At 41.2% G+C, this 12,301-nt stretch overlaps 1 protein-coding gene across 1 annotated transcript in view; it reads left to right on the top strand.

Moving 5' to 3' along the window:
- LOC142398637 (integrin beta-1-like) overlaps window positions 1-12,301 on the top strand; it is a 31,843-nt gene that overhangs the window by 3,956 nt on the left and 15,586 nt on the right. Inside the window, exons 2-4 of the mRNA XM_075482715.1 lie at window positions 7,975-8,041; window positions 8,335-8,420; window positions 10,962-11,184. Coding sequence (XP_075338830.1) covers window positions 7,975-8,041; window positions 8,335-8,420; window positions 10,962-11,184 — 376 coding nt within the window. The remainder of the gene's footprint in view (window positions 1-7,974; window positions 8,042-8,334; window positions 8,421-10,961; window positions 11,185-12,301) is intronic.

Genomic DNA, 12,301 nt, shown 5'->3' with positions numbered 1-12,301 from the left:
TTTGTTTTTTGGTTCTGGTTGTAAATTTAATTTGCTAATTTTGAGTAACTTTACTTGATTAATTTCAGAGCTTTATTTAGATTAGATTTTTTGCAAATATTCTTAGTTAGTTATTTGTTTGAAATATTTTGGTAATTGGGTCACACTGGGCACCTGGAGTCCCAGCATGCATCTGGGTGGGCCAATGTTTTTTTTTTTACTAGGGAAAAGGAGAGAGCAGCAGGTTTTCTTTGTTCTTTAGTTTGTTTTATTGTTTTGAAATAAATCATCAGAAAACGCAAGAATTCCTTTTGGACATTTCATCTGCGTTAAACCACATCCCCCATGGTGCATCAGTGGTCTTTTCATTTGGTTTGGTTTAATTTGAATTAGTTTTTTATGGACAAATGGTCACTAAACTATATTTCAAGTTATTGTGGAGATATGTAGAGGAAATGTGTTTTAAGATCCCCTGGAGCTAAAAGCTGTGTTAAACATTCAGTTTTTTGTGCCATTGTTATTAAATTTGGACCAAGACTTGGTCAGGCTTTGAGCTTTGGTCTGATTTATGTTTTGTCTCGGTAACATTTAGAGGGATCGAGAATGTTTGGGGGTTGAAAAGTTAAAGGAAAAGTAAATTTTCACCATAAGGGGAAGAGTTTAAGAGAAACGTTCAAGGTACTGATGTCAAACAGGCTGACTCAGTCCATCCTTTGAGTTTTCCACGACACCGTATGGAGTTTATTAAGCTGGAATGCATGATCTCACTTCTCTGAGGGGGGCTGCTACATCGGGATATCCTCCACATGACAACAGACCCCCACCCCAAACGAGTTCATGCTCCAGCTGAAAAAAGGATTTAATGATTCCCAGATTGAGTTTCCACATCTCATGAGCACGTAGCATGAAGTTTTAATGTCCTTTTACAGTTCATCATGCTCATTTAAAGCGGCTCTCTGTGTAACAGCAGGAAAAAAAGGTTAAATCAGAGCTAATTTCTTTTAAATGATCTGAAAAGTCAGGTGTTGACCTGATAAACGGGCGTTTTATGTGTGGGTGGAGTTTCCTTTAAACCGTCCTGGTCCTCCAACATCCTGTCGGGGTGAAAAACTCTGCCTGGGTTGGACTCAACGAAGGGAATTAGCATCGGGAAGAGTCCCGCTGAGCGGATTAATGTGCTGAGAGTAGGCAGGCGGCTCACGGCTGGCTCACCTGGTGGCGAACGGAGGCGAGGAGGCTCGTGATGTCACTCGCAGTGAGACCTGAGTTTTGAGATGCTTTAGAGAAGTCTCTGAAGCTTTTTGGGTGTTCCACGTGATGGTGTACAGTGAGTAAAAGCTGGAAAACGGTGCCGGTAAATAATCTAACCGCCAAAATTAGAGCTGTGGGTTATTACAAAGTTCCAGTGATATTTAAGATTAAAAATGTGGGTTAAGAACAACTTGAATTCATTCCATAAACACACAGTTTAGTCGCAGAATTCCCCAAAGATTTGAGAACATTTGGGGCACTGCGCCCTAAATGGATTCATAGTTTTTTTTTTATGTGTTTTGATGGAAAGTTGAATTAGTTCGCCGATTGTTTACAGAATGGTCTGGCTGCACGAATATTTTTGATTTATGGGGATTTAGGCAAAGTTGTGTGCTGGGCAGGATGTTTGGCTCAGGTTACCAGGCTTTGTACGATGGGAACTTCTGGTAAAGCCTAAAAATGCTTTACAAAGGTTGACGTTTTGCTGCAAGATCCTATGTGTTCAGCAGAGGTGGGTAGAGTAGCTAAAAAATTGTACTCAAGTAAAAGTACTGTTACTTCAGAATAATATGACTCAAGTAAAATTAAAAGTAGTCATCCAAATAATTACTTGAGTAAGAGTAAAAAAGTGCTCGGTGAAAAAACTACTCAAGTACTGAGTAACTGTTGAGTAACGTCTGATTTATTTGTTAACACAAGCATTCAATCAGACAGACAAAAATACTAAATAATCATCTTTAGGCCAATTAGAGTTCATCCAATTGATAAAATAAATTTTAATTAATTAATTACAAAATAGCTTAAATTAAAATAATCCAGGTAAATTCAAGAAAAATAAAAGAGACTTAGGAAATGTTTAAAACATATGTAACCCATATGTAACCTAAAAAACAAACATTCACCTATCCATGGGGGGAAAAAACGAGTTTAGGAAACTTAGCGCTACATGTTTCCTCAAGTTAGATGTTGAGTTTCTGCTGAAATGTGCGTTTGTTTTGGTTGCCACAGAAGACACATAATGTAGCTGCTGTTTCTCACTCTTTGTAAGGTAAACATGCTTTCAGTATGAGGCCTCGTCTGCGTCTTCATTTCCCACCGTTGGTTCTGACATTTTTCATCTGTTTCTTTGTTTGTTTGCTACGACTGCTAATGCTAAAGCTAACCCGTCCCGCCGCTGAGATCGAGTACGGTCACGTGAGCAGACTGCACGGCTGCGTCTGATTGGTGGAACACAGTCAGGTGGTAGAGCCTTTGGTGGAAGTCTCTCTCTCTGTCAGAATAAAACATTAAAATGAGGCTAAAAATAATGAGGCGTAGAATACCAAAGAGGTAAGAAGAAAAGTAACCAGCTCATTGTAGCCTAATGTAGCGGAGTAAGAGGACAGTTTCTGCTGCACAAATCTACTCAAGTAAAAGTAAAAAGTATAGAGATTTAAAACTACTCCTAGAAGTGTAATTATTTCAAAAACTTACTCAAATAAATGTAACTCGTTACTACCCACCTCTGGATATAAGAGGTTTTAAAAGTGGTGGCACCCAGGAAGCAGGAAGGGGAGGAGAAGGTTTAAAGAAATGATCGTAACGGGTTTGTTCTTCATTCTTCATCAGTGCCTGCATTCAGGATTTAGTGGCATGGACCCACAGGTGTAGAACATGCACAGCAGCGAAAAGCCAACAAGTTAGAAACTCTCATGTGGAAGTGGGCTCAGTGTTCACTTCTGTTTCTGTGAAGAAAAAAAGCCACTTTTCAGAGTCGGTGGCACGCTGCGGTTAACCTTTAAAGGCATGAGTTTCATCTACCCGATGCACGAAGCCACCATGACACGCCGGCCTGCATGTTCTCAGTTGTTTGTGAACTCGGACTTTGTTAAGAAATGCTGAACGCTCACAGATGTGCTCTAACCTGCAGCAACACCACGCTTCTCTGTTCGGCGTCTCACAGGTTCAGGAAAGCAGACTTCCTGCTGCGCTTACAGGCCTGTTTTACTCTCAGTCGGGCGATAATAAACTCCTTCACTGGGCGACCCACATGGTGACGACACATATGCCCCGAGCTCATGATACTTTGTCCCGAGCCGCTCCCGCTGAGGGCGTTTCTGTTCGCTCTTCTGATAAAAAACACACTCGGGCCTCAGTATTTTCAGACTTAAACCCAGACTGCGATCATGTTCACCTCCCGTTTGTCACCTTAACTGACGGAAAACAAACAAAAGTGTGCAAAAAAACGCAGCGTTTCTGCATCACGCTGCAGGAACTTTAAGCTGCAACAAGTGGAAATCCAGCTGTGAAAGCTGATGTGAGGAGTTCGTTCTCTGGAGGTTTAGATGTGAATCTTTGCTTCTTGTAAATCGCGACGGCGTTGGTGAAAAGCTGTGAATGATCTAGTTGTTGTAGAGCAGCATAGATCTCACATTTAGAGCCCAAACGATGACCAAAAAAGTGATTTTTGGACTCGTTCGGTTTTCTTGCTGCTGGAACACGAGCCGGGCAAGAGGGGGGGGGGGGGGGGGGGAGTGTCTTAAATGGAGGGAAAATGTTTTCTAACGGGTGGAGGCGTCAACTTTGAATGCCCTGTTTTCACTGAATTTCCAGACTTTGTTGTTATATTCATCAGTTTAAAAGCTGCAGTGATACGACCCTGTTGTGTTTGAATCCGCCGTGTGTTCAAAGTGGGCTCATAAACACTCGTATATGTGTCAGCTGATGGCATTTAAACTTTGTCCACCTACTGTAGAGATGGTGGAGACCTATTTGTCCTGCTCCGAGGGGCATCAAGCGATGGTTTCCTGATGTGAAAGTTTAGCAGAGCTGATGCAGAATGATCGTAGGGGTCTGATCAGGCCACAAGAGTTGACCAATCAGACAAGATTCTGCTTTTAGTGGACACGGCCTTGTTTTAACAGATAAAGGCTGAGTTCGAAACCGCATACTTCTACTACTCATACTAACTTTTTGAGTTGGTGTGATAGTTTGAGTAAGCGAGAAGTTCCCGGATGCATACTAGATTCTCTGAAATGTTGGGTATGCATCCTGAGGTTACTACTCATACTCAAACTACCCAAGATGCAACGTAACATGACGTCGCCGATCGTCATTTCCTGTCAAAACGGCAGTTTCAAGCTACCTACAACGAGGGTAGGTTCACTTCCTGTTTTCAAAACAAAAGCACCAATTGTATGGTAATGGCTTTCCCTATGATAAAAGGCAACGGGTATTTTATTTTGTGAAAATAACCGGAAGTGCGTTGCTCACTGCGGCTAGCTTTAGTAGCGCCGAATTCGTGGGAACAAAATTGTAAACAGCCGGTATTTTGTCAGGTTTTCAACACGTTGGGGATCTAAACGACTACTTTCTCACCTGAAAATGTTTCAAATGTTGCTAAAGTTTACAGAGTTTAGAGCTTAAGGGAAATCGGCTTCTTTTTTCTTTTTAGAAATTGATTTTATTTTTTTTTTACACTGTTTTTCAAATTCAGTCTGATTTTTATGCTAATGTATCTTTTCCCCTTTTATAGTTTCACATGCTAACAACATTTTCTGGATGTATTCTCGTCAGAAATGCTCCGTTGTTGCACAGAAACGTTCCCACAATCCTAACAAGTGCTGAGGGTTGAGTTTCAGCTCGACATCTCACTAGTGACGCTCATTTGTCTCTCTTATTTGTATCTAACATGACTCCTACACTCGAACCCTCACAGGTTAAACTTGTTGCTACAGTCCCACATCGATAGCTGGCTGACTGGAAGCAGACGAGCCGCTCCGGCTCTTATAAACAGACGATGAATCGCATCAAATATTTTGACGTTGACTTTCGGCGCCACAAACGCAAAGCATGCACCGTCCCCGTCTTCTCCAGCCTGACCATACAAAGCCACAGTTTACTCTTCCTCTGTCTGTGAGCGCTTATAAATGGATAAAGTGTCACACTGTGAAGAAGAGAAGAAACACACCCAGATAACTTTAGGCTTTAGAGGTAGTTTACCATGAAAAATCCACCTTTTTTGTCCTAATTAAACCATTGATTACTTTGTGACTGCACCTGGCTGCCCTTTATTACCACTGGGAGAGTCATTTTTCACCTCTGAATGGGGGGAAAACCAACAACTTTTATGTTTATTTATGTGATAAGTGGCGTTTCTGAGGCTTTGGTAATCCACTGAGCCATCGAGCAGATGAGCCGGCGGTGCTTTTGGACCCGTTTCTCTTTGTTTGCCTTCTTTCGTTCTGTTTTCACAGTTTTGAGCAACAGTTTGACCACAGTCTGTGTTGGATTAGGGCTCCTCGCTGGTTGTGTTGGCAGCTATCGGCTCTCATCAGCTGCGGCGCCGACGGGCTTTCATGTCTGTAGAACCTGTGAAGTTGGACGCTCAGACCCTGATTAAGGTTGAAAAGCGTTAATGCTTTAAAACCAAAGAGGAAGTCTGACTCTGTTGGACATTTTCTACTCATGTGATCATTTTAAAGCAAAGATACTCATTGCGCGGCTCGCACTCTCATAGTAGCTCATAACAATATGGTAACAATAACAATACATTTTTTTCAAATAACACACAGCGAATACTGCACAGTATTAAGTATTTTTATTAAGTATTAATTAAGGCTTAATGGTGTTTCCTAAAGGGGGGGCTACTGTTAAACCTGGCAACGCAGCCCGCTTAAACCACCGTCACACTTGACCGCAGTGCACGCTAGCTGCTTTAGCCAGCGCGAGATGCAGGCACAATGGATCGGTTTTTAATTAAAAAAAGGGCAAAAACCAGCACAGAAACCAGCACAGAAACCAGCACAGAAACCAGCCCAGAAACCATGCTCATCCTGAATGTCTCACTATGATTAGAACAACAAACTACAAATACAACATGAAGAAAGTCGAGCACATGCACGCCAGCTTCAGCTCATCCCAGTATTAAAGTAAAAGTGGTCTGAATTGAAAATGTATTGGCTGTGTTGTTTCTTTTTTTGTGGGATGTTTTATATGTAGAAATGCATATTTGCAAAAGGGGACTTTAGTATGTTGTGGTAAAAGTGGCTCTGCCCTTGATTTTGCTCTTGTGAAAAAAATAGTGCGTATCACTGTTTTAAAGGCTTTTTATATTTTGAATTGTCGCCAATAACAAAAACAAGTAAATTTTTCTTTTAGATGACGGCAGTTTTTGGTCGTTGTTGAGTCGGATCACGCGCTGACTTTGCCTCAGACTAACGGAGGTCCTGAACGCCTTCCAGTCCATCATTTCTCTGCATTTATCTACATTTCTTTGCCCTTCTTTGCCCTCTGCAGAGCGAACCCCAGAGCAGTAAACAAAGCTTGTGTTCAGAAATGTTGGGCTGGAGCCTCAGATCTGCATATACATCACATTTCTGTTCTGTTCGCGGTGTTTGACTGTCGCTGTGTTTCACACCAGCGCTGATGGGAAGTCGGCCATTTGGCGGCGTTTCACAGGATGTGGTCGCTTTGTGGCGCGCTGCGTTTACCCGCTGACCTGCAGCTCTTTCGCCGGGCAGCTACTTCTTTCCCGCTCCACATCGTTTACGTTTACGCACTTATTTGTTTCTTAAATTGTCTTCCCATTTGTCTCCTAACTTACTGCACTTACTCTAGCACTAGTTATGCGCTTAGCTGTTTGGTTTTGGAAGGAAATGCACTTATTATTTATTGTGACCTGAAGTTCTTTTGCCTACCGATGTTGAACACACTTATTGTAAGTCGCTTTGGATAAAAGCGTCTGCAAAATGAAAAAAAAATGCAAAAAGAATAAAAACACCCATTGACCCCGACCGGCTTAATATTCAACAGGAACGAGCTATTTTAGGGCGCGCTTGTTGGCCCAGCTGGTGTCGACACTGAGTATTTGCTGCATGTTTCCAATAACCAGAGGTCTACCCTCTCAAGGATTTGGGAATGGCAGAGATTCAGGAAGAGATGCCAGACCAAATATGGGCGCACACACTTCTTTGTCTCTGATTCCAGCTGCTGAAACATCTCAGGCGCGGCCTTTCTGCACACAGCGGTGTTTAATTCAGCTCTCGTTGCTTTGGGCTGTTGCTTAATGTGCTGAAGAGGCATTTTTTAGGAGCCACAGTTTGCATCGTCTGTCGTTTCCTTGTTGGATCTCGTTAGTTAGTTTGACGTAGGCCCAGCAAGACAAAAGACTCCAGTCAGAAAGCAGGCATGTTGGTTCATGGAAGGGCTGATGAAGCGGCAGCCGGCGTCAGCAGAGTGCGGGTGAATAATTCCTCCATATTTGGGATCGGTTCTCTCCGCTGGAGCCCAACTATCTAAGGGATTTCACCTCATTACAAGTCCCGACGCAGGTTGAGAATCTGCGATGAAACACACATTTTTCCTGGTATTTATCACGGTTTTAAAGTGGAAATCGGTGCAGATGTATTGATTAAAACTGTGTTCTCTGCAGCCAAACCTGGTATACACTGACACACTGACACAATGTGTTTGAGGTGACGTGAGATAACCACAGTTTCCTGTATTTTCACGCTCAGTAACTATGTGATTAACGCACCTACTCTTCAGGTGTGAGCTCTGTCGTGTTAAACCTCTCTAACCACAGCAGAACACATAAGCCGGGTGCTCATGCACATACCTTCCTGTTTATTACGGCTCGTTTGTTGTTTGTTGTCCTTCTTGGCTCCATGAAACCTGCGCAGGTTCTTCTTTTAAAAACATTAAACGGCATAAATCTCCTCCTTTTACCCGTCCGTGACGTGTTTCATTGTTTTTCTCCTGCAGATGGATCTACGTTTTCTTCTTTTAGCAACATTATCGGCGGTCCTCTGTGGCAGCTGGGCGCAGCAAGGTAAGAAGGGACAACACCAAAGTCTCAGCAGTTTGTTTTCTTGTCTTTTCTGGAGAAGCCATGAATAAATATGTAGTTTAGGCTTTGTATAAAACGTGCTGACTGCGTCGGCTGTCTTGGCAGTTAACAGTTGGGTGAAGTCATCTCTTGGTCAGCTGCCTGAAGCTTTTCCCCCAGCATGACTCACTTTTCTGAACTGGCCGAGCGGCGGCGTTTTACGGCCAAAAGCTGGTGAACAAATGGAAAATCTGTTGGACATCTTAGCTGAGAGGAATTCGCCTGGTCTCTTTCAGATGGAAGCATATGCATCAAGGCGAACGCGCAGTCCTGTGGGGAATGCATCCAGGTCTCTGAGGCGTGCGGATGGTGCTCGGATGAAGTGAGTTGAATCGATAAAGCTGCAGAGGAGACTTTATTTCACGGCTGAAACCTAACCGGAGGATCTTTGGCTCTTTAAGTTACCTTTCAGGCTTGTAGACGTAATTTTATTTAATTTTTTTAACCTATATTTATTGGTTTTTCATGTTAATTTAACAAAATCCAACAATTTAAACATCCAAAACATATGGCCGTAAAGAAAATAATAATTAAATGATTAAAAAAGATACAATAAACCGCAGTAATTAGTCAGCAAATTACTGTGCAATTAATATGAAATAATGAAAATAATAAAAATAAATAAGTAAATAAACACACATATTAATAATAATAATAATAATAATAATAATAAATGAATTAAAAAAAAAAAGTATTCAAAATGTAGTTTACAGCTTGGACACTCCCAACAACAAATAAAATAATTTTCATTCTCTCATTCTCCCTCCCTCAACAGTTCCAGAAATATCCTCCAAATATCATAAAATTCAGAAGCCCTCTTTCTAACAATGTAGGTCAGTTTCTCAAGGGCCAAACTCGATGTTAAGTTATTTAAAGAGGGGCAACCAACATTCTTCCAGCATGATGCAACACAGCGTTTGGCCTGCAATAAACAAAGGTCGACCATTTTTCTTTCCTTACAAGATAAAGAACAGGCATCTGGATAAATGCCTAAAATACATACCTCAGGGCATAAAGGTATATCTGAGAGATACACTTTAACACTGAGCTCCAAAATGTTTGAATCTCTTCACATTTCCATAAACAGTGATATAATGTACTCTGGTGATTGTTCCACTTATAACAGATCAAGTATATTAGGATCAAATTGTTTAAATTGTACAGGAGAGATGTATGTTCGCATTATCCAATTAAATTGTATCATTCTCAATCGAGTGTTGATGGTTTGAGTGTATTTTTAAACATATTTCACTCCAGTGTAATATCTTTTTGTTGGTCTTGTATCCATTGCTGAGTTTTCCTTATGGTTTTCAACATTTCAACATGTTATAAAACCGGGATACCAATCTTTTACCCCAACAGATTTTTGTAACATGTGTTTCTAAGATGGAGAATGGAGGTTGTTGCACTTTGTAGATGTAATTATAATGCAAAGTTTTTCTAATTTTCCAGAAGAAATGTCTCAAAATATGAGCACTGTAAACAATAATGATGATAAAGGAGACAAGTTATCATTATTATTCATATTATTTCTGACAATTTATGTTGTCTGCACTTAATTGGCCTTAAAAGTGTTGCAACAACCACAGTTTTAAGAGATGAAAGGGCCTTTTTCTTTGTTTTGCTTTGAGCAAAAGGCAACTGAACCACAACAGCTCCATTAAACGCTGACATCAGTGCTGCCTCTTCTCGTCTTTACTGGAAACTCGGGCTGAGAAAAGCTGTTTAATTGGATGTTTTTTTAGTGTCCAAGGGCGATGCTGTTGCTGTAGTAACAATACACTGAGCATGAGGTTGAAACAAAGTGTTTACTCCTGCACATCTGGCATATATCAGCACGAATGACACATGTTAATGAAATCAATGGGTTGCTGTGGAAGAGTGAGACGGATGTGACTTCTTAGGAAGCAGCAGCATGCGTCAGGAGTTTATCCAGTTTGTTTTTACCCTAAATAAATATCCTAACATGTCATTTGGGTGTTTAGACGTAAACTGTAGGTACCGTGTGTTAGCATAGCTGAGATCTAATTGGACGGTTAAAATCCTGGGAGTCGGTTTTTAGCATTTGTTAAGACGAGGCTGCATTCCTGTTGGACTTTGTCAGTACTCATCCAACCCCTGCTGCTGTTTTTCACCAGATAAGGTGGAATATCTGCAGCTCCGAATGAATTCAGTTTAATATTTGAGCTTTTATCTGCATTTTAAACTATTTATCTGTATAAATCAGGTTGATGTTAGTGTTTTTATCCCTCCGTCTCATTTTATATGCACATCTGCAGGTGGGGGAGAAGGTAAGGGGGGTCATGTGGTTTTAAAGAAATTGGGTCAAAGCACCATTTTTTTTATTCAACTTTGTTCGTTGTCTCAACTTTTCCCTCCAAATCGACTTAATTCATACTGAGCTTCACTCCCAGTCACCTGTTTGTCTTTGTCCGTCGCTGTTAACGAGCCTCGGAAGGCAGATGTTTTTGAGTTGTTCGTGATGAAGTCGTGGAAATTAAACCATTTTTGCATAGATTCCTTTATGATTTGTACATTTTTGCAGCCAATAACCGAAATCAGGATTTTTTTTTTTGCTTCACAGACTGAGTTTAGAGATCTTTGATGCAACATGTGAAGTGAAACTGGTGCCAACATGTCTTTTCATGCAAGCCACACCGAGAGAAATTCCTGCACATTTGCAGGATCTTTCCAGATGTTCGTGGTTGTTCCTTTGAAAATTACCCCAATTTAAGAGGAAAATTTGCTCACAAAACTGCAGGCAAACTTACTTAGTATGTTTGAAGATATCTGTTAAACTGTGTTATCAAGAGAATTAGATGTGTGTGTATCGACCGCCTTTGTTTCCTTCTTTTTTTGGTAGAATTTCCTCACAGAGGGGGAGCCCAAATCAGCCCGATGCGACGATCTGGAGTCCCTGAAGAAAAGAAACTGTGACGAGAAGAAAATTGAGAATCCACGTGGAAACATCGTCATCATAAAAAACAAGGCCGTGACCTCTCGCAGGAAGAGCGTCGCAGGGAAACTGAATGCTGAGGAGATCACCCAGATCCAGCCTCAGGAAGTCTCCCTGTCGCTCAGATCTGGTGAATATTCAACTCCTTTAAACACAAAGTCGGCTTCAAGCTGCTCTCAAGCGGCAGCGTTTTGCTTAAAGGTTTCCGTCACTGGTGTCTGCTTAAAAAAGTCAGCCTGACGTAATTTTTAATGACATCATCTTTCCTCCAGAATCGGTCAAACACACAAAAATTAGCAGAATCTACAGAACTGTATCATACTTCTCCCTTTAAAAAGATTGGATCAGTCTTATTTTCAAGATTTTAATTCATTTCAGAGTCTATTTAACTTTCTGTGCCTCCTGCTGTTGTGCATCAACAACAGGAAATGGTGAGCGAGAGCTCAACGGTTTGTTATTTTTATCACAGTCTGTTGCACTGTGCAGCCCCGCTCGCATCTGGAGCTCCTCAGGGCTCCGTCCTGGGCCCTGTTTTCTTTTTAAATTTAGTGTTTTTAGGAAATCTACAACTGCCCTTAAGGATGAAGACTGTTGGCATTAAGGCAAAGGCCTATTCTATCGAATATACCATCGATTAATCGAGTTATCGGATCAAAAATAAGCAGGAACCATTCAACAAATGCAACAAGTATTGAGCTGCGTATCAAAAGAACAAAACAACAGTCGTTCAAAGAATTTAGAAAAAGGCCGGCGACATTTCAGCAAAAACTAAAATGAAAAAAGTCGCTTATTTATGTTCTCTGCTAACGAGCCGGTTTACTGGTTTAAACCCGACACCCAAACTTTTTCTCAGGTGTCGCTCCTCGTAGTTTTCTCCGGTTTCCACCACCAGACTTTGTAAATTAGCCCAACGGTCGTCTTTGGCTTCATGTAATTAATCGACTTTTGAAGTAAACCTTGTTGTGAGTTTTTACAGCTCGTTGAAAGCGTCGCATCATTTAAACTCCGTGAAGGCGTAGCTCAGCCGTCTCTTGATACAAAATGAGGCCACTTTAGAGCATTTGGAGCAAACGGACAAAAGTAACCGGATAACAGCGGTGTTGTCCTCACTTTAATGGCTTCCTGTTCATCACAGGATTGATTTTATTTTTAAGGCTCTAAATGATGCAGGAACCTTTGCATCGTTATTGTTCAAATGTCCAACACAAAAATATATGAAAAACTCACCTTTTCCTCTGAGATATGCT

Source organism: Odontesthes bonariensis, chromosome 14 (genome assembly GCF_027942865.1).
Source record: "Odontesthes bonariensis isolate fOdoBon6 chromosome 14, fOdoBon6.hap1, whole genome shotgun sequence".
Taxonomy (NCBI): Eukaryota; Metazoa; Chordata; class Actinopteri; order Atheriniformes; family Atherinopsidae; genus Odontesthes; species Odontesthes bonariensis.
The sequence above is the reverse complement of the archived record's forward strand: the minus strand, read 5'-3'. Positions and strand labels throughout refer to the sequence as shown.